At 43.5% G+C, this 27875-nt stretch overlaps 1 protein-coding gene across 2 annotated transcripts; it reads right to left on the bottom strand.

The window, feature by feature from the left end:
* Positions 1 to 328: 328 nt before the first annotated feature.
* Positions 329 to 27621, bottom strand: POFUT2 (protein O-fucosyltransferase 2). 2 transcript variants are annotated; one of them, XM_059727189.1, is made up of 10 exons: positions 27436 to 27621; positions 26643 to 26893; positions 23676 to 23820; positions 20432 to 20542; positions 14981 to 15047; positions 9866 to 9991; positions 7620 to 7800; positions 3696 to 3819; positions 3323 to 3502; positions 329 to 452 (listed from the first exon to the last, which is right to left on the bottom strand). In XM_059727189.1, exons 1-9 carry the CDS (start codon positions 27603 to 27605, stop codon positions 3349 to 3351), a joined length of 1329 nt encoding a protein of 442 aa, XP_059583172.1. In that variant the 5' UTR covers positions 27606 to 27621; the 3' UTR covers positions 329 to 452; positions 3323 to 3348. The 2 variants fall into 2 exon arrangements, with proteins under 2 accessions (XP_059583172.1, XP_019347524.2); XM_019491979.2 differs by lacking the exon at positions 329 to 452 and having other exon boundaries at positions 529 to 3502; positions 27436 to 27620.
* Positions 27622 to 27875: the final 254 nt, after the last annotated feature.

Genomic DNA, 27875 nt, shown 5'->3' with positions numbered 1-27875 from the left:
AAATGACATGTTTCTGTATTAGTTTATTTCCTATCCTGAATTATTTGTGTGTACGGTTTTTATATTTGATAACAGCTACACGGTGAGAAAAGGTCTTTATCAAGTCTTGTAAGAGAGTCTGGGTCCCTTTCCTGAGCTGATACAGTTAATTCAGGAGCTACGAAGGGGGAGAATTAGTTCAAGTTCTTAGTTCAAGAGGGGCTTTTAGCTGTTAGCTGCAAAAATGTTGTTCTATGAAGCAGGCAAGAAAATTCTTCTCCCAAAGCCTCAACATCCCTTTGGTGCTAGTCTTTTTAATATTTTTTTTGGTGAGAAAAGAAAACTTGAATTAACATTAAAACTAGCTGGGGAATTTATTAACCAAGTCCTGTGGGAATTAGGCAAAAAGTAGAAGAGCAGCCAGGATGCTGCTGGCCAGGCAAAATCTTGGTCCTTCATGAGAATCTATGAATCTGAAATGGGAGATTATGACAGGTTAGGAGTTAGCAAGTGAATGAGTAACAGTGGTACACATGTGGAAAATCCCCATAAAATATTAAAAAGCATTTTATTTTCAAAAGAAACTGAGGTATACAGTTAAATTTAAAATGCCAACATCACTTTACACTCCACATACGCTAAACAACAACACTGTCTGACTTTTTGGGAAAAGGCACTACTTTGGAATGCTGGGCTCCCACAATCTCCCCTTGGTCAGTGGAAAGACACTTACGGAATAGGGATACAAATAAATAGCTGGTAAGAACACAATATCTTAAATTATTCACTTTATTGGAGACCTGCACAAGTTTTGCTACACAAGGGCCAGCTTAGCTTGTAGTATGGGAATATGCAAAAAGATTTTAATGGAGAGTGCAGGAAGAATTTACTGTAGTGTCCAAGGCAGTTGGAAGTTAAATGAGAGAAAGAGCTAAGAAGAATGCTAGAAGGTACACTTGGGAACACAGGAAAGGACCCACTAACTTCAGGGTGCCTGTTTAAATTTAGAAGAAAAACTGAACTTTTCCATTACTTATCCCCCCCACCTTAAAAATCGTTTATTATATAGTCAGAGTTTACAAAACCAGGAACTCGAGTAGAAGCACAACGCACAAATCAGCCTGATGCATGCACAGCCAACCCTGTGCAAATGAAACCTGCGTGTTCTGTTTTGTCCACTGTGCAGTGAGCTAACAGTACCACTGCTACAATGGTTGGCAGAAGAGACGCACCCACTGCCCTGTTCCCATCAGCCCTCAGCCATGTTGACGTTTCAGTTCCACAGAGAAGGGTTAGCTGCAAATTTGACACTTATCTGAAGCTGCCAAAGGCTCATTTGTGACAGTTAATCAAAATAAAGGAAAAAAGTGAGGAGGTACAATGACCTTCACAATGGCTGGTCATAATTCTGTTGTACCTTCCTCCAGGAAAAAGGTAATACCCTGTAGAAGCCTTCTATTGGGGTTAGGCTGAGAGTGTAGGAGAATATTAGCAAGCAAGGACACTTTACTCTACACCCTCTTTGATATTGTTAAATATCCCTTAAGCCTAAATGAGTACAACCATCTTGGACTTACTTCAGGCTAACAAAACCAAAACAGCATGTTTTTGTCACTCTGAATTTGCCACTTTCCTTGGCTGATCATTTCACATGTAAATCTAAAAGGGACTCCCAAGAATCAAAGGACAACTGACTTATAAGGTTGGCTATGACTGTCAGTCGAGACAATCCAATCTCCTAGAAAAGCATTTGTTTTCCACAAATTGTTTTGCTTTTTATATGGCAACCATTGATCCTCCTGGATCACGGTGTATGCATGAGGGCCACCCAGACCTTTGATGTATATGTCTGGGCAGAAATTTTTGGAGGAGTGGAAGCTGCCCAGACCTTCCATCATCCCTTTAGGCCACTGAGACAAAATCCAAAGACCAGACTGAGTCCAGATGTTTGGTGCCTCCATGGCTGTAGTTGTATAAGGTCTCCCATGTGTAGACAAGGATTCTACCACTGAACCACGGAGAATGCTTTTTATATAGTGTGGCCCTATATTAGTAAACAGTCATAAGTATACAGTCATTTTGGGAAGATGCTAAACAATGGTAGCAAGGTAAAGGAGTATACAAAGTTTAACTGGCATTTTTTTTAAGGGTAGGTTACTACACTGGCTGTATTGAGAGTGACAGATTTGTGAGTTACTCCAGGACTCCAATGAGGTGCTGCATGTCTTGCCATGGCACAACAGCTGATATTCACACTGACATGGCAAGTATCTTAACAGACGCACAGCACAATGAGCCAGACAGTAACCAAAACACTGCAAAGACAGAAAATGACTGGTTTGGATAAACTAATTGAGAAACTGGGATACTTCATTTCTATGAAACTGAAAACTCTTGAAAGGCCTTTGAAAATGTGCCAAGAGTCTTACCTGCCATAGGTAGGTTTATTTAACTGGGTGGCAAGATATCCCCAAATGCTATTTATGGTTGCCTCATTCTGAGTGAATTTAATGAGGCAGAAATGTAGTGAATGACAGCTCCATCAAGCAAAGTATCCTATTCAGAGAAAAACTATAACAGGCAGTGCAAATCTCCATTCATAACTCTACTTAATATAACCCAGCTTTGGGCTTGCTCAAGTAATTCAGTCTTTCTATTCTTCTACCTGACTTACTGACCTCTTTGCTGAGACTGCTATTAGAATCACCAGCTGTGAAAATGGTCTGTGTTTGTGTAAAAATGCCACCTAAGCTTTCACTTCAATGAATAATAATTGTATTGTTTGACCAGTCTGAAATGTTCCAAGTCACCATTTGAAACAAGAAAGATTTCCCCATGGAACTGCAGATTCTGTGCACAGTCTGCAGCTCTCCCAAAGTGCAGGTTACAAAGCCTAACCATCCTTCTTGTAAACAGAGGATACAAGGCATCAAATACAAAGCTGATAACCAGCTGAGCACAAGTATCTTAAAGAAAGGCACATGGTACAGATCGTAGACATACTATAATTATGGGACTTTTTGTTAAGTCATTATTCAGAATAAAATTTTGAATGGAAACATTTTGTCTGCATCACAAATAATGCTCTCTCTCATAAAAGTTAAATTTAGACTTAAGAAGTGATTGTACTGACCTTCTATATCAGCTGTAGCAAGAACTGAATCTTGGGCTGCAGCATTTTGGCCAGTGACATCAATGTTTGGTTAAGAAAATGAATATGATATTGCTATCCACTTGTGCTTAAAACCCAACCTCCAATTACACAGTAGGAAGGAAAAAAAAAGATTAATTTCCTCAAAAGAATGCATTTTCCATAAACATTTCCTTGGTTTGGTGTACTGACCACTTATAGTCCTTTGGATTTGTCTGTTAATATACAATTTTCCAGTGGGTTGGTTGTTCACAGTTCTTTTCTTTCTCACCACAAAACCTGTTATAAGTTGTTTTGGGGTCAAATCGCAGAATCTCCCTTTCCTCATGAATCCGGAATGAAAATGTTGAAACTGAAGTGCCTATAAAATACCTGTGAAGGGAAAAATCAGAACTGATTTTTGGAGGGGTTTTTGTTTCTGGTATAAATAACTGCCTTATTTGTATCCATTTTCTTTTTATAAAATTATTGCTACTCAGGAGCACACAATTACATCTCAACAGCAGTATTTAGGTTTGCTCAATTGTAAAATCTGATTCCACATGTAAAAAGTCAAATTAGCTACCTAGCATGAGCGCAGATCCATTGGTCAATAATTGCTACTCCTCCATCTTTGTAGAGCTCTAACTCTTCCCAAGTGGGTTCAAACCTCACCATCTCAGGCAGTAGCTTCTTGAGTTCTTCAGACTCTGAAAGGAAGAAACAAGACTAACTCACTATTGTCCTACACAAAAATTTCATGGAACTTCTGAACAAATCAGGAAAAGTTAACATTTACTTGGGATTTCTTAAATGCTGAAGAAACCAATTCTAGCAGAATGAGGGGGAATTAAATTTATAGGACAGGAAAACAGACAGCACCACTCATCTTATTTTCTTATCTTACAGAGTGTTAGGGTGACATGATTTGGATCTTGGGGAACACTGAATTTGCAGCTGAATACAAGGCTATAGCCTGTGGCTCGGCAAAGCTGCTAACCACAAGGCAGAATGATATATTAAAAGTAACATTGCAAGACGTTTAGGCAAGCATTTTCCTAACAGTGTCATAATGTTGTAAGATATATAGCTCACTGTGTAAGGGGGAACAGGATGCAGCCCACCAGCTATTGTTAGGAGATGAACAGAAGCAAGACCTCGGAGATGGTGAAGAAATCAGCAAGAAACCGCAATTGACTGAAAGAAGCCGGGGTCAGGGTCTTATGCATGCGCTCATAGCAAAAAGACATGTAAATAAATGAAATACATAGGTAATTCCATGCTAATAAAACAAACAAGGGTGGACTAGGACCCCTACGAAATGGGCAGAAGCAATTGGTGATGGACAGGGGGGACAAGGCTCAACTCCTCAACGAGTACTTTGCCTCAGTGTTCCTAAGTGAGGGGCAAGACAAGGCTCTCACTGGGACTGTAGAGAGGCAGCAGCAAGGCACCAGACTGCCATGCATAGACCCTGAGATGGTGCAGAGTCACTTGGAGGAACTGGATGCCTTTAAGTCGGCAGGCCCGGATGAGCTCCATCCGAGGGTACTTAAGGCACTGGCTGACATCACTGCACAGCTACTTGCGGTAATATTTGAACACTCGTGGCGCACGGGCCAGGTCCTGGAGGACTGGAAAAGGGCGAATGTGGTCCCCATTTTCAAGAAGGGGAGGAAGGAGTACCCAGGCAACTATAGGCCAATCAGTCTCACCTCCATCCTAGCCAAAGTTTTCGAAAAAATTATCAAGGCTCACATTTGCAAGAGCCCGGCAGGACAAATTATGCTGAGGGGAAACCAGCACAGGTTTGTAGCAGGTAGATCATGCCTGACTAATCTAGTCTTTTTTTATGAACAGGTTACAAAACGCCTGGATGCAGGAGTAGGGGTTGATGTCGTATACTTAGACTTCAGGAAGGCCTTCGATACGGTATCCCACACCATACTGGTAAACAAGTTAAGAGGCTGTGACTTGGATGACTACACAGTCTGGTGGGTAGCAAATTGGCTACAGGGTCGCACCCAGGGAGTCGTAGTGGATGGGTCGGTATCGACCTGGAAGGGTGTGGGCAGTGGGGTCCCGCAGGGCTCGGTCCTTGGACCGATACTCTTCAATATCTTCATCAGCGACTTGGACGAGGGAGTGAAGTGTACTCTGTCCAAGTCTGCGGATGACACAAAACTGTGGGGAGAAGTGGACATGCCAGAGGGCAGGGAACAACTACAAGCAGACCTGGATAGGTTGGACATATGGGCAGAAAACAACAGAATGCAATTCAACAAGGAGAAATGCAAAGTGTGCACCTAGGGAGGAAAAATGTCCAGCATACCTATTGCCTAGGAAATGACCTGCTGGGTGGCACGGAAGCGGAACGTGAACATGCTTGGATGAACATGAGTCGGCAGTGTGACGAAGCCATCAGAAAAGCTAATGGCACTTTATCGTGCATCAGCAAATGCATGACGAACAGAACCAAGGAGGTGATACTTCCCCTCTATCGGGCGCTGGTCAGACTGTAGTTGGAATACTGCGTGCAGTTTTGGGCGCCACACTTCAAGAGGGATGTGGATAACCTGGAGAGGGTCCGAGAAGGGCCACTCGTATGGTTAAGGGCTTGCAGGCCAAGCCCTATGAGGAGAGACTAGGGCACCTGGACCTCTTCAGCCTCTGCAAGAGAAGGTTGAGAGGCGACCTTGTGGCTGCCTATAAGTTCATCACGTGGGCACAGAAGGGAATTGGTGAGGTTTTATTCACCAAGGCGCCCCTGGGGGTTACAAGAAATAATGGCCACAAGCTAGCAGAGAGCAGATTTAGACTAGACATTAGGAAGAATTTCTTCACAGTTAGAGTGGCCAAGGTCTGGAATGGGCTCCCAAGGGAGGTGGTACTCTCCCCTACCCTGGGGGTCTTCAAGAGGAGGTTAGATGAGCATCTAGCTGGGGTCATCTGAACCCAGCGCTCTTTCCTGCCTATGCAGGGGGTCAGACTCGATGATCTATTGAGGTCCCTTCCGACCCTAGCATCTATGAATCTATGAACAGTAAACAGATGTGGAGCTTGAGATAGGAGGGAATATGGGTGGAACAAAGAAGGGACAAAGGTGGAGTAAATGTTAATGAGCATGAAGCAAGGTGTATAAATGAGGAAATAATGTTCACTGCAGCTCCCCAGTTTGTCGGAGCTTTGCCTGAAGCTGTCTCCATTGTGAATAAAGCTGTTGGGTAGCAACGTGTGCTGGTGTTTGCTCTCTGAGCAACTGGATTGTCATCTCCCTAGTTGTTGGGTGCTACATGGAGTCAGGGTCTAACACAGAGATAATGTCAAGAGCCACAGACCTGGAGGCAGCACTGCCAACAGGTGAAAGCAGAAGTCTGCTGGGCCAGTCTCAAAAAGTCATTAGGTGTCATCAGGTAGACAGCAGTAAAAATGTCACCGTCTATTACCAACTGATACAGGATCCTTAACACACGCATTCTGTTGCTAGGTATTCTGCCCCAAAAATTCAGTAGATTTGGTGACAAAATATATGTTGGCAACACTGCCTAGGGGACCAGCTTTCAGACACAGAATGATCGCACCACTGGTTAGATGTCAAGAGACCCCCTCCACTCCTAATGCTGTTCTCAAATCATGCTTAGAATCAATAAAAAACACAGCAGCAAGAAAGGGAAAGAGGAGGGGGACTTGGCATAGAAAACCCACTCTTCACAGGGGAGGCTTTTTAAAATAGTTTTAGATGTTTCCTGTACATTTTGCGCACGAGAGGTGCTGACTGAATGCTTTGGAAAAAACTTGTTGGGTTAGAGCCTATTCCATCTATGAGGTATACAAGCAAACCTAGTCACCTAAGTGTTTTTCTATTATTCCACCCCACTCATGCCCCTGGGAAATACTAATATATCTATTTTTTCTAATGCACCATCATGTATATAGTTTTAAGACTAAGTCAAAAAGCAGCGAGGAGGAAGAGGTCCTGTTCATCTTTTGAGATAAAGATTTTTCAAGGGCTAAATGAGAGTGGAATAGGATCAGATTTAGGCACCTAAAAGGTGGAACAGGATCCAGCCCATTCTGTTTATTTGCAGAACAGGCACTCCATGGCCAGAACCTCCCTTACCAGTAGGTCTCAACCCTGATTAGGAGAGGCTAACACAGCAGTTAAGGATGGTCCACTTTCTTTGCTATGTACTCCCTGGCTGCTTTGAGAGACCAAATAGGGTCAGTTACAGCAAACATTTGCTAAGTAGACTTCTGCTCCTTGAGAGACAGACCAAGAAACCAAACTCATTTTGTGGAGACTGCCCATGACTAGTTTCCAGTCATTATGCATTTGCGCTGAACTTCAGCTGTCAGTTTAGAAGTGAAAGACTGCAGAATCTCATTCTATTTCCCAAGTCAGTTAGTCTCCCAGGAAGACTATTACCGAGTCACTGATGAATGTTAACTGATAACTGGTCACTCTCTTGTCAATTGCGCCCAGTGAACAAAATAAATTTAATCTACCTACCCTCCTCAATAGCATCAGTGGCTACAAACACTTTCTTAAGTTTATATATCTCCATAAGACTGTGGATCTTCTTCACTGCTCCATGTAGGGTTGGCACATCTTCTCTGTGACCCCAGATGAAATCTTTTCTTCTGAGATGTACCCCAAGGTATGATCCTCCTAGAGCAGTGCCCAACTGTACCTGGCAGAGCATAATTCAGCACATATCAAAACTGAATTACATTGGTGCTGTTTCAGGCTGAAAACAGTTTTGGTACATGAGCATACATTCTGCAAGAAGGTCTGGGTTAATCAAACCATGGTAAAGAATTTGTGCATATTTTATAAGACTTAGAATCATAGAAAAGCAAGGCTGGAATGGACCCCCAGAGGTCATCTAGTTCAACCCCCATTTCAGATAGGATCATACCTCTCCAAACCATCCCATACAAGTTCTCATCTAACCTCCTCATCTAGAAGACAGGAGGGTGATCCAGGCTGACCTGCACAGGCTCAGCAAATGGGTGGACGAGAACCTGATGGTGCTTAACACTAAAAAATACAAGGCTCTCCACCTTGGGAGGAAAAACCTGCAGCATCCTTATAGGCTTGGCAGTGCTACACTGGCTAGCACTACGGAAGAAAGAGACTTGGGGGTCATCATTGACCACAAGATGAACATGAGCCTTCAATGTGAAGCTGCGGCTAGAAAAGCGAGCAAAATGCTGGCTTGCGTCCATAGATGCTTCTCAAGCAAATGACATCTTGGGATTCTCCTGTTGTACTCGGCCTTGGTAAGGCCACAGCTGGAGTAATGAGTCCAGTTTTGGGCCCCACAATTAAAAAAGTACGTGGAGAAGTCTGATAGAGTCCAGAGAAGAGCCATGCGCATGATCAGAGGTCAGGAAAACAGACCTTAAGATGACAGGCTGAGAGCTACGGGGCTCTTCAGCCTGGAAAAGCGCAGGCTCAGGGGTGATCTGATGGCCCTCTATAAGTTTATCGGGGTGACCACCAGTATCTGGGGGAATGTTTGTTCACCAGAGCGCCCAAGGGATGACAAGGTCGAATGGTTATAAACTACTGCAAGACCGTTTCAGGCTGGACATAAGGAAGAATTTCTTTACTGTCTGAGCCCTCAAGGTCTGGAATAGCTTGCCATCGGAGGTGGTTCAAGCACCTACACTGAACACCTTCAAGAGAAATTTGGATGCTTATCTTGCTGGGATCCTATGACCCCAGCTGACTTCCTGCCCTTCGGGTGGGGGGCTGGACTCGATGATCTACTGAGGTCCCTTCCAGCTCTAATGTCTATGCAATCTATGAAATCTATTCCTAAAACTGCACAATGAACCCTGCTGCACAACTACAAGGCACATTACCCAAAAGCACCCTAACCTGCCACATGTAAAGCAAGGGAATGAGGACTGTTAGGATGTCTTTACACGTGCTCCATGGTGGTAAGGAGGGGTGGTGCTTTTATTAGAGTGACTCTTGGGAGCTGCTCTAATTAAAGTGCCCTCAGAGTCTCATGTATTCAGCATCCTGCACTTCAAAATGGCAGCAAGACGCTTTAATTAAAACTCATTTGATGGGCAGGGATGAATACACATGACACTGAGGCTGCTGGAGCATGCTAATTAGCACACTCCAGCAAACTCTATTAGGACATGTTGGAGCAGGCGTCACCCACGTGTATAGATGCCCTCAATGTCCCACTGCTGCAAGGGTTTTTAGAATATATTTGAGAGACCCTCTTCCTTAGACTTCTTGAGTGCATTTTAACAACTCTTGCAGTAACAGGACACTAACAGTCCTCATCCTCCTGCTTTACCTGTGGCAGGGAAGACTTATTATAGCTCCTAACTGTGTTTTGATACCTGATAGCAAGTTGAAGAAAACTGTTCTTTGGGTAATCAACACAGTATCCGAAAGTTTAAACTGAACATTGCTTCTTGACAAGATGCAGAACATATAAAACAGAATAGGACATATTTTGTGAAAGTGGGAGAACAGGAAACCTTGCATTGCTCTTTTTTTCAGCAGAGCTCAATCACAACAGTTTCTGAATGTGAAAAATCAGCTCCAGAGCAAAGAACATATGGAGGGGCAGACACACTGTAGGTGCCTAACTACAGTACTAGCACTGAGAGCTAAAAATCTCACCCATTTGCGTCCACTGTTCTCCACAAAATACGGTCAAAATAGTGAACAAAATCCTTTATTGAATAAATGTTACAGGAAAGACAGATTGCAAATGGAAATACCTTCATCTGTGCCCAGTCCTCATTGTAATGTGTCTTGTCTGCCTCATCAGTGGAATCAAGGTATTTGTTTCTGAACTCATCCCCCACCACACGTAGGTGTTTAGCAAACACCATACTTCGACGGGTCTGTGAAGAGGAAAGGAGCTGCTGAGTAATCATCCAGTGAGTAGGAAGACAGTGATGAACACCTGCATGTGAGAAGCTGTTTCTTTTAGGTCTGCTGGGATAGAGCTAGTTTATTAATACAAGGCTGTGCAATTTTTAGCATTTAATGCTACTTACACAACATTTACATCCCACATCATCCACTGGCCACCGCAGGAAGCCATGCATACATCTCCTATCTTTTAAAAGTTATTTTTTTAACTTTTAAAAATAATCATACTTTATCACATTTTGTTAAGTACTGTGTTAGTTACCAGCCAATGGCCACTGTGGTACTGAGCACGTCCTATACAGTGGTTAATATAAAGTGTCTAGTGCAGTGATCTCCAAAGGGTGTGCCATCAGAGCAGAAGCATGCCATGGAAAATGGGCTGGATTGGTTCCCAGACATGCCCAGCACCAAGCACAGGACTGGGCCCACAGACCAGGTCTGGCCCACAGACTACTGAATGAAATGTGCAGACAATTTTAAATTTGGAAAAAGTGTGTCTTATCTAACAAAAGTTTGGGATTGTCACCATGTGACACAGGGCACTTGGTAAGATGGATCTATGGTCTGATCTAATAACTATGAGTCCTTATGTTCTTGGGAAACAATGGGTTAGTGTTTATATTCCTTGTGCTATCGTACAGTCTGTCAGTTTTTCCCTGTGGCAGGCATTAGCATTTAGTTAATAGATGCCTATTATTTAAACAGTTTTTCAATGATTTTCAATGAACTTAATGAAGTATTATGAAGTTACAACCCAATTCTGAGGCCCAGGCCCAGGACAGGTTTCATAGTAGCTAGGGTCAGGAGGGACCTGAACAGATCACCTAGCCTGACCCCCTGCCACAGGCAGGAATGAATGCTGGGTTCACGAGACCCCAGACAGGTGATTGTCCAACCTCCTCTTGAATTTGCCCAAGGTAGGGGTGAGGACCACTTCCCTGGGAAGTTGGGTCCAGATTTTGGCCACCCTAACTGTAAAATATTGCCTTCTGATCTCCAACCTATACCTATTCTCCATCAGCTTACTACCATTGTTGCTCGTCACCCCAGGTGGTGCCGGGGAGAAAAGGGCTCTACCTATTTGCTGATGATCTCCCCTGATGAGTTTGTAGGCAGCCACCAGGTCCCCCCTCAGCCTCCTCTTGCTGAGGCTGAACAGGTTCAGGACCCTCAGTCTCTACTCATAGGGCCTGTCCTGCTGCCCTCTCACCAAGTGGGTGGCCCTCCTCTGAACCCTCTCCAGGCTGGCCACATCCCTTTTAAAGTGCGGCGCCCAGTACTGGATGTAGTACTCCATTTGCCTGACCAAAGTCGCATAGAGGGGGAGTATCACCTCTCTGGACTGGCTTGAGATGCGCCTTTGAATGCATGACAAGGTATGGCTGGTCTTGCTGGCTGCGGTCAGGCATTGGCGGCTCATGTTCATCTTGGAGTCAATAATGACTCCAAGATCCCTTTCTGCCTCTGTGCTTTCAAGAAAGGAACTCCCCAGCCTGTATGTATGGTGTGGATTCCTTCTCCCAAGGTGCAGCACCCTGCATTTGTCTACGTTGAACCCCATCCTATTCTTGTCTGCCCACTTTTAGAGTCTGTCTAAATCTATTTGCAGCCTCTCTCTCCCTTCGGGTGTGTCCACCTCGCCCCACATCTTAGTGTTATCAGCAAACTTGGACAGCGTGCTTTCCACCCCCTCGTCCAAGTCGTTGATGAAGTGTTAAACAGTGCGGGCCCGAGGACCGAGCGCTGGAGTACCCCACTGCTCACATCTCGCCAGGTTGAGTACAACCCATCCACCACTACTCTCTGGGTGTCAATTTTTTTTCATCAGCCAATTTTTTACCCATCCAACTGTGTAGGCATCAATGCCACAGTCGCTTAATTTATTGATGAGGATGGGGTGAGAGACAGTGTCAAAGGCCTTCTTAAAGTCTAGAAAGACTATGTCCATGGTGACACCATCATCCAAGGATTTAGTTACTTTGTCATAAAAGGCAGCCAGGTTGGTCAGGCAGGACCTGCCTTTGATGAACCCATGCCAACTGCCCCTGAGCATGATCTCCCCTGCTGGTCCCCCACAGATGTGCTCCTTGATGATTCTCTCCAAGATCTTCCCGAGCACCAAGGTGAGGCTTACGGGCCTATAGTTACTTGGGTCCTCCTTCCTCCCTTTCTTGAAAATAGGGACATTACCCAATTTCCAATCCCCTGGCACCTGGACAGATGACCATGAATGCTCATACAGCCGGAACAAGGGCTCCGCGATGACCCCTGCCAGCTCCCTCAACACCCTTGGGTGGAGGGCATCTGGACCTGCAGATTTTTAAATGTCCAGCCCTTCCAGAAAATCCCTAACTACCTCTGCACTGACTGAAGGCGTGACAGAGCTATCCCGAAGATTGTCCCTACCTCTGGTAGGTGGGATGTTCCAGTCCCTGTTCAAGAAAACAGAGGCAAAGAAATTGTTAAAAATATCAGCTTTCTTGTCTGGCGTAGCCACAAGATTACCGTTTATGTCTTGCAGGGGCCCTACATTGCCTGATACCCTCTTCTTGCTCCCAAGAATGCACCAGGTTGGGACACAGCGGTGGCTGGGATGCAGCCACTCTCCACATGGCTGGGAAACAGCAGTCCCAGCTGCTGGGACAGCTCTCTCAGCCATGTGCACATCAGGATCCATCCCCACGGGGCAAGGGCCAGGAGACACTGCAACCAGTATAGCTCTCCCAGCCTTGTGCACATTAGGACCTGTCCCCATGGGGACAAGGCCAGGAGATAGTTGCCCCTGCAGGTGGCACTCTCCTGGCCCCGTGCACATTTTGACTGGCTCCCATGTTTCCTGCCAGCCCCTGGGCTGGTACCTGGGGGAGCCTGGAGCTCCCCCTGGCTGGTCAGGCGGTCCGCGCAGGGCAGAAACAGCCCTGAACCGGGCTGCTCTCATTAGGCGCGAATCTATGCCTTATAGGGAACATGAGTACACATGTTCCTGCATGTTACTGTGCAGTAGCCTCACTAAACATTAATTGCATGTGTGGACACAGCCACAAACTAGTAGTATTGTCATAGGTCAGCACTCCTGGGCTTCCAACCAGTTAACTACCTGTGGTCCATGTATCAAACACCATGGACCTTCCTTTCCTCAGTAATAATACCACTGCTATTATAGCTTAAATACATATTACACTACATCATCTTTATCCTTGGCCCACAGCACTCACATTTACTAGGAGATTAATTTGGCAGTGGTCTCTTGGCATTTGTGTTCTCATTGCTACAAAATACATAAGGTGAAAAGCAGAAAAACTATAAGAACGTTTATTGGATGATTTTCTCTTCCCTGGCCCTCACACATTTGGGCTACCTCATGTAAAAATTTGTACAAACATAACATATACAAAAGTATTTTGATAGAACAAACATTAAGCTTCTGTTTCATTAGGTTAAAACAACTACTAAAATCAGTTAAAATGGGTATGATATGATCAATGTTCTTGTAGCATCTACTTAGAAACAAAGAAATTATACAGAAACTTCTAGAAGCTCAGAAGGAAACGGAAACTGATAACATCACTGGCAACTGGAGCAAGCAGCATGGCTCATGGGTGGAATCAAACATATTAAATTATGGTTGATATATCAAATGATATACGTTTGATATATCAAATTGGCTGCAAGAGGAGTGGGCAAAGTGGCAAAGTTTCAAACTGTGGAGGGCGCTTTGTTACAATCTAGACATTTCTAGACAGTAGAAATGGTATCTGCTAACAGGAAGTACCTGATGTGAGACAGGTCATTTTACTAGCCAGTTTTCACAATGCTGAATTTATAAGAAATATGAAAGCTTCCATCACCATCATCAAAATGAAGCCACAGTTATTTACCTTTTGGATCTGGGAATTTGAGTAGCTTTTCCACAACGATTCTTAGCCTAATGGTTGCACAACTGAATAAACACTGATTGATGCCCTAGTGACTGGTGACATTTTGGGTTATTCAGCAAAACTCTCTTGTATTTGCAACCAGTGGGCACATCTATACAAGATGCTAACTGTGCCGTAGCCAAATAATACTGCATAATAGTGCGTCACAGCACTAACAGTGCTAATACGCTACTGGTGCAGTATTATTAGGCTACTGCGCAGTAGCATCACTTAAAAGATGTTTGCTGGTGCTACTGTGCAGTAACTCCAGTTACTGTACATTTATTTAGTACTTGATTATATAAGTACTAAATACATGTGCAGTAACCACTGTGCAGTAGCATTTCGTGTAGGCACACCCAGTACGTTGAAATCTGAGATTATATAAATCTAGTTCAGCTTCACAAGAAACGGGGGGATAAAGACATTCAATACACTGCTGAATCATCACTTGATGCCTTATTTTCCTATGGGTGGATTGCTGATTTAGCAATGAAAATCTTTTTTGTACCCTGGTAACTTCAATCAGATTCTCTGGGTGGGATTTTCCAGTGCTAAATTCTGGCCTAACTCCATTCCCAGTGAATTCAATGAGAGTTTTATTACTCACTTCAGTGGGAGTAGTTAGGCCAATGCTGAACATTTTGGGAAATCCTATTTCAAATATTTATAATCTTGGGCCCAAATGGACAAGGAACTGCATATGGTCACAGTCCTATTGACTTCAATGCACTGGACATAGATATCTACCATTATAGAGGTCCTTTCGGGATTGAAGCCCTGGGAACAGAACACTGGAACAAACCTCTGGGCTAGATTCACCCAAAGCAGCAAGAGGACATTTTTTGGTGATTTATTCCATCCATCTGTCTGACAAAGAAGCTATGAATCCTGCTCCATTAGGCTGCAACAGAGATTGCCCACAGTTGTAGTGTCAGTTCAGAAAGGCAGCCAAAAATCATAAATGGTAAGCATACCCAGTACTGGATTTTAATTAAAATCAAGTAGAAAATCTTGAGAAGCTAACTAAAAAATACTCACATTCCAATAATCTCTTCCTCCATAGTGGTCATGAAGAAGGTTTTCAGCTCTGTCTAACATCACTGACCTATTAAAAATTGTAAATCTGAGCACAATTCCCTTAGAAAGATAAACTTACAATATTACATTTCTCTATTCTTGTCCTGAGTAGACATAAAGAATTAAACAATTACTTCAGCATATTCTGTTTACAGTAAACACCACACCTAATCTGTTTTGTATAAAGCAGGCATTTTCAAATTGTAATTCACAGCTTACCATGGATGCATGAAGTACTATTTGGTCAAAAAAACCTGCCTCTCCTCATTACTAGCTACCAATCTTATTTAACATAGTTTAATGCAAATTAAAATGCTAATATAACTTGCTATACTTGCCACAGCATTATTGTGACCATGAACAGAAAGACAGGTGATCTGCAGCTATGGCCGATGTGAAGACAGGTAACAAAATGATCACATCTTAACAGAGAAAATGATACTCTAAAAATATTTGAGTCACCTCATATCAGCATGAACAGCCCTCAAAAAAGTAAACAAGATGCACCCATGCACACGCACTCACACACACGCACACAGACACATTCTGCAAATGTCTATGGAGGATAATTTTACACATGCAGGCACTGAGTTTCAAGCTAATATTAACTGAACAGTATTACAATGTGCATACATCTTATCAGTGTCCACTGGTTATGAAGGTATGGTTTGTATGGTTTTGTGGCACTATTTTCTGCTGGAATTACAGCTGTACAAAGTTTTAAATATACAACTGCAGAGCTTTGTAGCAACATTACTAAGGAATTTAATTTTAGGCTTTTCCCTTTGAAGATCAGGAGGTGTACATTTGATATTGATAGAATATTTAGGTTACAACTGTAAACACTCTAAAGATAGGAAATACAAACTTAATGTTCTGCTTGTAAACTTATCTGTTTACAGGGTAATGTGAAGATGAAAGAGGAAAAAACCCTTGAGACATCTCCAAATGTGACGTGTATATACACTGTGATACTCAAAACTTTAATCGGGGTAAACACTGCTATTTTGAAATGAAGGGGTTTAATCTTCCTCATTGAAAATAGATCAAAAAAGAATGTCAGAACTAATACTATGCAAAGCAGACTCTGCTGTTAGCACATGAGCAGAGACATCATTGAGCTCCCTGCTGCCTTATATAAACTGCCTAACATAAAAGGTTGATATGCAGCGGCACTACTACATGGCAGCATTCTTTCACCTCAGTGGTGAAAGAACAGGTTAGGGATTACTCAGAAAAGCTGGATGTGTATTAAGTCCATGGGGCTGGACAGGATGCACCCAAGGGTGCTGTGGGACTTGGCTGATATGATTGCAGAGCTGCTGGCCATTACCTTTTAAAACCTGTGGTGGAAGCCAGGGGAGGTCTCAGGCAAATGGAAAAAGGCAAATATAGTGCCTATCTTTAAGAAAGGGAAGGAAGAGGATCCAGGGAACTACAGACCAGCCAGCCTCATCTCATTCCCCAGAAAAAAAAAAAAATGGAGGAGGTCCTCAAGGAATCCATTTTTCTCTTTCAAATAATTAAAAAGGTCACCATGGATTCACCAAGGGCAAGTCATGCCTGACCAACCTGATTGCCCTTTATGATGAGATGACTTGCCCTGTGGATGCAGGGAAAGCAGTGGACGTGATATACCTTGACTTAAGCAAGGTTTTTGGTATGGTCTCCCACAGCATTCTTGGAAACAAGCTAAGGAAGCATGTATGGGTTGGTTGGATGACTAGACTAATGTGGGTAGAAAGCTGGCTAGATTGTTGGGTTCAACAGGTAGTGATCAATGGCTTGATGTCTAGTTGGCAGCTGGTATCAAGTGGAGTGCCCCATGGGTCAGTCCTGGGGTCAGTTTTGTTCAATATCTTCATTAATGATCTGGAAGATGGAATGGAGTGCACCTTCAGCAAGTTCACAAATGGCACCAAGCTGGGGAGAGTAGCAGATGAGCTGGAGAGTAGGGCTAGGATTCAGAACGATCTAGACAAATTGGAGGATTGGACCAAAAGAAAACTCATGAGGTTCAATAAGGACAAGTGCGAAGTGCTGCACTTAGGAAAGAAGAACACCATGTATTGCTATAGGCTGGGGACCAACTGGCTAAGCAGCAGCTCTGAAGAAAAGGACCTGGGGTTACAGTGGACAATAAGATGGATACAAGTTAACAGTGTGTCCTTGTTACCACGAGGGCTAACAGCATACTGGGCTGCATTAGTAGGAGCGTTATTAATTATTCCCCTCTATTCTGCACTAGTGAGGCTACATCTGGTGTACTGTGTCCAGTTTTGGGCCCCCACTACAGAGAGGATATGGACAAGTTGGACAGAGTCAATCAGAGGGCAATGAAAATGGTGAGGGGGCTTAGTCTGCAAAAGAGAAGACGGCGGGATTTAAGAGCAGCCTTTAACTACCTGAAGGGTGGTTCCAAAGAGGATGGAGATAGACTCTTCTCAGCTGTGGCAGATGACAGAACAAGGAACAATTATTCTCAAGTTGCAGCAAGGGAAGTTTAGGTTGGATATTAGGAAAAACGCTCTCACTAGGAGGGTGGTGAAGAACTGGAATGGGTTATAGAGGTAGTTTTTAAGGCCTGGCTTGAAAAGCTCTGGGAGTGGTCTTTAGTTGGGGGTGGTCCTGCTTTGAGCAGGGGGTTGCACTAGATGACCTCCTGAGGTCCCTTCCAACCCTAATTTTCTATGATATGGTATATACATGGGACTCCTTTCAAATGTGAAGTTACCTATGCGTGTTTGCAAATACAGACCATGACATTTAAAAATATTTACTCTATCTTCACATTCCATTAGAGCAGTTTTCATGTATTACATGTATTTGATTATGAATTGAACTATAAACTCATATTGTGTTTTTTTAAATCACTATACAACTCCAAATACCAATATTTCAAGAGCAAAGTAAATCAGAGATGTCTCTGTGTAGCAGGGACTTTGCATAATTAAATATTACAATAGGGGTGAGAACTGTAATCTTCTTGTGAATTTTGATACAGTAGGAATAACACTCTGTATTATGAGATCACTCTTAGTAATGCTTCTTCATGCATCATAAATATAAGACTATACTTTTTTAGTAAGTGATTTGACTGGGATTTAGTAAGACCTGAGCTCTATTCATGGCCCTATTGCAGACCTTCCTAAGAAAAAGTGAAATTTTCCAAAGGTGGGCACTGAATTACTATATTAATTTTGAATCTTTTTTCAAGAAGTGCTGAACACACCCCAGATCCAACTGAAACTGAAGGTAACAAAGCTGTGCATCCAAAAATTACTTTTAGAGTTTGGCCTTATTGTCTGTTCAGTTCTTCATCAATAAAGTTGCCTGTAATAAAGCAGTACTGTATACTTATAATTTTCTAATTGGCAGTGTCACAGCTATTTTCCATATGTGAAATCAGAAAGGATTTCATATGTTTTAAGAAGAATAAATGCCTCATCCTGAAAGTAATAATCACCCTCTTCACCTATGGCACCTTGTAAGCAGCTTTAAGAAGGACAAAACATACATCCTCCACAAAACAGATGGAACATGAAAGGAGAGGCAGTCAAACCTAGTGGGGGAGAACAGGTTAAGCATGGTTGCTGATATTCAAGGCAACCAAAGGGAAGGAAACTTGCCCAGAGCTCCCTCTTGCTCTTCCTGTGTAGCAGTCTGCAATGCCACCAGTCCCAGCTGTCCTCCCAACACACCTTTGATCTGCTGCCATGAAACAACAAGACACAGAAATGGAAAAGAATTCCTGGATTAGATTGGAGTCCCTTGCTATTGCAACCACCACATCACATCAGCTTCCATGAATTGATCAAGTACATTCTTAAAACAAGGGGGGGGGGGTTGCCCCCACTACTCCTATTGCCAGGCTGTTCCAGAACCTCACTGTTCTAAGGATTAGAAAGCATCTTGTACCTCCCAGCATAAATTAATTCATGACCGGTTTATACACATTTGTTTTTATGCCAGCATGTTATTTGCTTCTTCCTCTCTGGTGTGTACTCCTACCCCTTCGTGCAATTTTAGAGAGCAATAGTGTCTCCTTCTCAACTTTCACTTTGCTAGGCTAACCCAACCAAACTCTTAAGTCTCCTCTTATATTGACAGGATCTCAGATCTCTTGTTGAACCAAGAAGTCCTTCTCTGCACCTGAGAGCAGAGACATAAGCTGCTTGCTCTCCCCAAACATATCTTTCACTCCCTGACAGTGGAAGTCTGTGACACATCATGTTCAAGAAGTAGAATTTCAGTATTAAACTTTGTTTGTTTTCCTGACAGCAGATCAACCAGCTATTGCAAGGAAGGCTGAGGACAGAAAATGCCTATACATATAATATATGTGCACTCAGGGAGAGCAGAAAGGGGCTCAAGGTTGTTTTTCTCTTTGAAAAACAACCCCAGAAGATGTTCCCAAAAAGTGGGTACCTGCTCTTGAGAGCTTTAGGAAGGCTACAAGCTGAGAAACAGGAATATGGGACAATACTCAGAATCATCTGTCATAGTAAGTACCATATTTACCATATTACTCGAATCCAAGTAATCTCTGAATTTAAGATAACATTAATAAGTAGATTCTATAAATGGAAAATTTATAAATGTTATAATTTTCCATGTACAGAATCTAATTATTGAAGGGTCATCTTAAATTCACCCCCCACCCCCACTGCAGGAGGGAAAGCAGTGGCAGGGGGGCGAGTGTTGGTGGGAGTCAAGCAGTTTGACTTCTGCCCCTTTCATACCTTGCCACTGTAGATAACACCACCTGCCCCACCACTTGCTCTCTCTGCTGTCAGCTACCCAGCACCTGCCCCACAACTACTATTTGCCCCCACCCATGTCTGCCCACTCAGCACATGCCTGCCTTCCCTGCCCTGCCCTCTCACCCATACTTCTCCACCTTTTATTTACCCTCATTCCAGCTCCAGTTCGGGCACAGCCAGAGCCATGCCAAAACTGAAGGAAGGGTAAGCAGTGGCAGGGGGGAGGGGACAGGGACAAAAGGGAACCCAAAATAAGGGGCATTTTCCCATCACGTTAAATGGGGAAAAAAAATCCTTGTCATGAGTTTGGGTGAACACAGTATTTCTTAGATACTGAAATCCTTGTAGGCAGAGTGAATGGCTTCTTGTTCAATACAAGACAACACATACTATTGATGCTCAAACTAGCAGGAACAACTAATATCCTAGAAAAATGTGCCTGTATTTTTGAAGCTTTGAAGTCAGTTGTAACTTGGAGCTCTGATGTCACAGCCATTTTACAACAGTTTTAATAAAATTTAACCTCTCCAATATGGCTGTACTATAAGAATGTAATATGGTATGCGCTTCCCCTAACTCCAGTCTCTTAACCTGAAATGGGTTCTTGGAAACATAATCTGAAAGTAAATAATAATATGGTGCAATTTACCGTGCAGAAGTATTTTTCAAAAGAGTAGGAGCTATGATTGAGGCTGATCCTTGGACAGAGAGACACGAGACATTGAGGCCCCGTGTTTCCTCATAACCCCAAAACCAGCCCCTGTAAGAAAAAACAACACCACCACATGTCAGGCAGCAGGCCACTATGCTTAAATGAGTTTGTTCTGTACAGTAGAATTAGTTAACAGTACCTTCCTAGAGACAAAACAACCTTTAGTCCCCCCAAAAAGGGAGAGCCTCCAATAAAACAAAACTTCTTTACATTTCAATTGTATTCAATAATGATCTGTTTAGAGTCAGGTCCCCCAATATCCATGTTATATTTTGTTATTAATAGTTGTTTTTTTTTAAAACCCCCTGAAACATATTTCCTGGGATTTAAAAAAAAAAATCTATTTGTGTAACTTTATCACATTTTATGTAAAAGTTGATGATTGTTTCTTTTAAGTGAAAAGGATAATTTCCCCAGTAAAATAAATGAAAAAAAGCCTCTCTCACAGTCTGTTCCAGACCAACAGTACTGTTTAGACAGTCTTCACACAAAGTTCCTTTGTGACACTGAGTAGCGGAGGATATTCTAGGACTAATGCAAGGTGTTTCCATTTGCAAAGTGACTGAAAGACAGTGCCGAGCAGAACCCTTCTAAGTGGAAAGCAACTGAGCATTGCAAACTGCCCAGAACGCTTATATTGACTCATAAAAGAAATGTTAGAAATACAGTGGCACACAATATTTCTGATGCTAGGTAAGAGCTAGAAAGGTTTTAATGAACTCACTTTTAAGGGAAAGGTCTGGCTGCCTTTTGACCAGTTTCCCTTCCTTGGGAAGTTATCATGAGTTTACTCTGTTGTGACCAATCACAGTAGACAGCATATTATCTAAATTAAACTCTTGCCAATTGCGATCCCAGAAGTAGCAGAGCTTTCTGCAGGTAAGTTTAGAAAAACACTGCTCTGGGAGCTCCTGCCCACAAAGTCTATGACTTCTGAGAGTTATGCTACAACAGTAGGGGCCAACTTTTTTGGCAGGTGTGCCACAATTTAGTCTCGCACCTTTACTGAGTGCTGCTCTGGTCCCCTTCCCCTGCCCAGTCTCCTGCTCTGCTTTCTGCCCTATCTGCTGCTCCACTGACTGTCCCACACATGCCACAGGTTGGCCATCCCTATGGTACAAGGTTAGTTAGCCAGCATCTGAGGTGTCATTCCTGGAATTACTCCTTTCAGAAAGCTACTTCCTGCAATACTAACACTCAAAGTAAAGGAGATGCCAACAGACCAAGCATACTTCTAAGCCTGTAAAATAGGTCACCAACAACTTTTCAAAAACAAGTAGGCCTAAGCTCAGTTCAGCTGATAACAAGGAGCATATAGATTTTGATTAAGCTGTTAGTGCACTTTAATATAATTCCTTCAAAATGTGGATCTATTTCTTTATAATTACTATAAATATGGCACCGATGGAGGCTCTGTGCTTACTTCTCCCACAAGGCTTCCAGATAAAACTTAAAAAAAAAAAGTTTAATTTACAAGTAAGGCGCTATCTATCCTAAAACACCATCACTGCCAACTCCAAGAGACCAGCAATTAAGCTGAGTTTCTTCCTGCTCCCCCATCACCACTAGTTATGAAGATTTTGTAGAAAGCACTGATCACAGTGGTACTTGTGAATAACAATTCTGTTGGGGATTGAAGAGGAACAGAATCTTACCTCTGTCCCAGAAGCTGTATTGGCTCTGCAGGGTGAGAAGGATTAAAAGGGTAAAACAAGACAAAACGAAAAACTGTAACTGAAGTCAGCCAGAACTGCTGTGAATAAATTTGTCATGTTTTGTCAGTGTTGAGATGATGTTGTTGCCATGATGATCCAGGAAATATATGAGGGGCAAGAATTCCTATGGGTGCTATCTTTTATTGGACCAATGGCATGGCCGGGATAGACACTGGTAAGCTTTTAGGCCTCTATCATTTTTTGTTACTTCCAAATCAGCCATAGATATAAAATTCCAGTTTGAAATGATAATACGTAACTACCAGCCCCAGAGACATATATTGTTCATTTCTTGTAGTCTCTATACTCAGAGAGTAATGGATTAGGAGGGAGGGATAAAGAAGCGTGTCAACCCCATTCATGTGGGTGAAGTAAAGCAGCTTCCTAAGGACTATTCCTGCAGGTGGACGCAGGATTAATTTAGCTGAAAATGTATCATGTAAGTTTTTCCACAAACTCCCCCCCTCTAAAAGAGTACAGTTCATGTTTTCAGTTGACTTGTCTCATAAGGAGGGAAAACAGCTGCTTACTCACTGTTTTCCTTGTAAATAAAAGTGGGTTATGATTTCAGCACAATGGGTTTCTCTGGCTAGAAGGCACTGCCCCGCACTGAAGACACTGCAATAATCCAATATAGAGTTTAAAAAATGTCTGAATAACTACAGTGAGGACCACATTAAAAACAAATGAACAGCCTTCATGCTTAAACAAATTGACAGAATACGCCCTTGACAACTACTAGTACCTGAATCATGGCTGCAGGGAAGCCATTTATGCTTCCATTAATGAAGAACCCAGTAGTTCCATATCAAGTATAGGTTAAATTTTACAGGCATTAGAAAGTATTTCCATAGGGACTTTAGATATTCATCCTATGAGTTTTACTTGGAATAGCTTTTAAAGTTACTCTGCACTAAGCCTCAATTAAAGGTTATCTTTTTAAGAGATTCTAATTTCTAATTTTATTTCTTAAAAGTAATAATCACCTCACCCAAGGTGATTTTTCAAGTTTCTCCATAACTGGAAACTGTCAGAATTTTTCTTGTTTTCCAGAAAAAAAAAAATGTTGTATTAAAAACCTGACAAAAGACACCTCCCTTCAGGAGTTGAGACAGAAGGTATCAGGAATAATACATGCATTACTTTCAAATAACTGCTAGAAAAGTGTTTCCAAAGTAGTTTTCCCCAGGCTCAGCTTCATTTATAAGACATCTTTCTCCCTTGAGACTCAAGGGAAAAAAAAAAGGAAAATTATCTAATGGATACCATATCTATTTTCTCTCTCTTTACAAGGCTGAAATTCAAATTTCCTCTCTCTGCTTAAGCAGTTTTATTTGAAATTGCATCTCTTACTTACACTTCCCTTAACACCCCACCCTCCTAACCCCATAAGCCAAGAAGTGTCATTGTTCCTCACAAATAAAGAAAAATGGATATTAGGACTCTAATATACTGCAAGACATTACCTGTAGTAGTCATGTTTGTCTTTTGAGTACATGAGCTGATCAATGCATGGCCTCTCATCTATTTTCTCCTCCCAAGTTCCTTCTTTCCATCCTTCTGCATAGCCTTGTAGAACATATACCTGTTCAATAAAAGGTCCGCCTGACTCTAATCAGGAAATGAAGAGAGATTATCATCAAATACCTGTTCCATGCAACTTTATATATAGTAGCACTACTACTTGTTAAAAAATCTGCCATATTTTTGAACGTACTATAAGTTCAGGAAATTTACACACACACACACACACAAAAGATCAAAGTGAACTGTATCATAGGTGCTCCACTTATACATGTAATTTAGTTCGCTGTATAACACAATGGCAGTTACAATTTGTTGTCTATGGATTACATTGTAAGAAGTTCTGGAAAACTGTATATTAAATGCAGATATTGTGTAAATGCCTAAGTGCAGCTTCACTATTTGCTTTGCAACTAAGGGAGACCAAGCTGCCAAAGGGATGCTACTAGAAGCCCTCTCGGCACCCTAGTCAGCTCAACATTATACAATATTGACAGGGCTATGTACTTAAGAAGCACTGGCTATAAATCTATTATTTAACATGAATTCTTCCCCATCCTTTTAGTTTTATCTTGAGTAATTTCCCCTCACTCTATTTCTCTCTCTTCCCTTCTCTTGCCCCCTTGTGGTAATCTTGTGATAAGAGGCTAGGACATGGAAACTGGACACCCCTTGGATACAGTAAATTTATGAGCATCTACGTTATCTACGCTCACTCTTAAAGATGGATTTAGGCTTTAGCTTGGTATGTCATCCTAACGGCAATTACCTTCTAATACAAAACGTCAGGGAACTTTGGTTGTTTTAATTATGCACATAAAAATGGAATTTTTAATCTTTCAGATGACTTTTGCTTCTACAATTAAAGAGGAATCTTATTTTTCAAACCTAATGTCCTAGAGTCAGTCTGTAATTACTTCTGCCATAGGATTTGTTAAAAGTACTTAAAGTTAGTGAGGCTTGTGTGCTGAGGATAAGGAATACCTATTTTATGCACAGAACCATATATGTCCACTACTGTCTTTTTCTCATAGTGACAGTAATCATGTCAAATATTTTAATAAGACACTAAATTTAGTGACCTACCTTGAAACTGTTATTACTTGCTGGAGTGCAGATTGACTTTAGACTCATTAATGAATGTTAAAAATCAGTTATTTACATGGCCTTGTAGAGCTGGAAGAGAATACAGGACCCTGATCTTAGTAGCTACATCGGTACTTAGCCAAAAGGCAGTTTGTCAAAACTGTATAATTAATAAGTCTCACCATAGTTTATTGGGAATCCAGTATGGCATGAGTGTCAAACATATGGCCTTCAGGTCAGATCCAGCCTATGAAGCCACATGATCCAGACCAAGGATCTTGTACTGAACCTGCACGCTACACGTGGTATGCAGAGCCTTCTGGCACATGGGCTGGGCCTGGTAGTGCAAGCACTACTCACAGCACAAGGTGTTGGTCCAGTGCACACGCTGCATGTGATGCCCATGAGAGACTGACACTGAGCACTGGCACCGGGGATATTCCAGATCCAGCCATGCTGGAGTCAGTAGGTAGGGCTGTCTGGAGTGACACTGAATGCAGCATGTGCCCCGGACCAACCCTCTATACCGCGAGCAGTGCTTGCAGTGCTGGATCCTGCTCACGTGCAGCCTGCACCAGCCCTGCTCCTGAGTTTGAGCTGCCTGTGGCATGCAGGCTGGCTCTGCAGGTGATGCCAAAAGCACAGGGGGCTAGCACAAGGTGTGTGCTGCACACAGCACCCTGTTGGACTCGCCCTGCTGACTGGCTCTGGCACAGCCTGATCTGACCTGCAGACCAGCTGAGACACCCTCATCTGGCCTGCAGGGCTGATTAAGTTTGACACCCCTGCAATAGGGAACAGCCATTTTTTATGTTTTAAAAAGGAAATCCCCCCTCCTCCCTCCCCATTTTTAGATTGCTAGTACAGCAGCAAAGCTCACAGATCCTGGGTTGCAAAAGTGCCATAAACTTAATCAGTGGACTTCAGTCTAACAGATGTATGTTTATGCTGCCACTAACAAGCTGCAGTTGCAGCAGTATGGACATACCCAAGCTAGCTTGGCTACAGCCAGCAGCATAGCCATGGTGGCAAGAAGTTCAGCACAGTCTACCTGAAAAGCTGGGTAAATACCTAAGTAGCTAGGCTGTGGCTGTGCAGAGCTCCAGGCTATTGTAGCTATGTTGCTAGCAGTACTTAAGCTAAGCAGTTCAAAGCTAACTCAGGTCCCTGTACATAGCCTGCAGTCAATGTCTAGGAGGATGTTTCACACAAGATATGTAGAACACTTAGAATGAGAATTTTGTGCATTTGCAGCACAGTGCACTTGGCACGCCTTTCATCCTGGCCGTTCAGCCACTGCTCTGTTGCTATTGCAAGAACAGCCTGACTAAAACACGAAACGGCCTGTCCTGACCAAATGTGCTTTTTAATACCTTTCAGAAGAAAGGTGGGAAAAATAATGCAGGTCAGACTGCAGCGTAAACTTTGAAAGTCACTATTTTAACTTGGATCAGCTGTCTGCCCACTATTTGCATCCTAGCAAAGGTGCTTCTCCTTAACTCATATTTGCTTCTTGTTTTTTAGACAACTACTTTCAAAACAACTAAACTGAGCACGCTGAATACACGCACAAGAGCAGGCATGCTAACAGTGCTCTTGGGTTCACCAATGCAGGCATACTACCAGTGCTCTTGGGTTCATCTTGTTCGCAGGTAACACACAGTAAGAGGAAACGTACAGAATCTGCTCAATGATCAAGCCAAGACTGCCAAGATTTCCCTTTAGAAAAGGTCTAAATATTGCATTAACACGCTTCAGTTTAGTCACTGGAAACCAGACTCTAGTAAGTAGAAGAAATGACTGAAAGATTTAACGTACCGTACCTGCAAGGAACTGCTCATATTCAATGACAGGGATGTTTTTGTCGAGGCTTGGAAGATCAAAAAACTCAGACCAAGGGATTCGGACCTGATGAATATCAGGACTCTGCCAGTGATAAAGACGTCCCCAAGGAGGCAGGACCAGGACCCAAGCTTCTCTTTTCAACAAGGTCTTCAGAAGCGAAGCAATGCGAATGTAGACATCCCGGCGTAGATTGAACCCTTCGGGAGGATTCACATCATACAGAAGATACCTGGAGAAAGCAAGGGGAAAAGAAAGACTTTAAGCATTTCCACCCCGTATCTTCCCCCCCACTTCTTTGGTCTCATTTTAAGTGGCCCTGGAGTCATCTTCTGCACTTCCTCGTGGGTGGGGGTGGGACAAGTGTGCGGCTGCGCGTAAATAACCGTAAGGCTTGACATCCCCCAACACACACCAACTGCAGACGCTTCCCCAGCCTGACAAAGGGTATTTATACCCAAAAGCTTGTTAAGAGTTTTTCCAACTACTGGTCTAACAAAAACCAGCAGATTCACCGGAAGAACCTGGTCCGCCCCACATCCCCTCAAACAGGTTGAACCCTGTGGGGGCCAAGTCGGAAGGGCAACAGCTCGCTTCACCACTGGGGGGGGAGGCTGGCAGAGATACAAGGCGCCAGCCGGCGGCTGCCGCATCACTACTGTCACTCAGCGGCCAAACAGGAGGCTAAATACTCTGGGGGCGAGCCCAGTCGTAGCTGAGGAGGGAGACAGAGGTGACAGCCTGCCTTGGCCCTGTCCCGGGCTGGCTCCTCACCGTCTGCGGGCCGCGGGGGCGGCGCCGGGCAGCGAGGCGGCGCCGTGGCCTGGCTGGAAGACGGCGGGCGGGGGCGGGGGCTGGGCGGCCCGCGGCGGGCACAGGGCGGCGGCGAGGCCCAGGAGCAGCAGCAGCGGCGGCGGCGGCGGCGCCGCGCCCGGGGCCGCCATCTCCAGGCGGCAGGACACGCACGGCACGTCCGGGCTCGCTGCGAGGGGCGGGCCCGGGCCCGGCTCCCCTCCTCCCCCCTCGCTGCCGGGCTCTGCGGGGGGAGCGAGCTGGGACAGCTGCGCAGCCGGGCGGGGGCTGCCTCGTGCCGGGGCCGAGCTAGTCACGCGGCCCGTGGCTGCTGCCTGTGTCCCGTCCTTCTTGCAGCCGCTGACAAGGTGCCAAAGGCGACGAGGGTGATTATTACCTGCAGGGCGAGGCACGTGTTCTTC

The sequence above is a fragment of the Alligator mississippiensis genome, chromosome 4 (genome assembly GCF_030867095.1).
Source record: "Alligator mississippiensis isolate rAllMis1 chromosome 4, rAllMis1, whole genome shotgun sequence".
NCBI lineage: Eukaryota > Metazoa > Chordata > Crocodylia > Alligatoridae > Alligator > Alligator mississippiensis.
The sequence above is the reverse complement of the archived record's forward strand: the minus strand, read 5'-3'. Positions and strand labels throughout refer to the sequence as shown.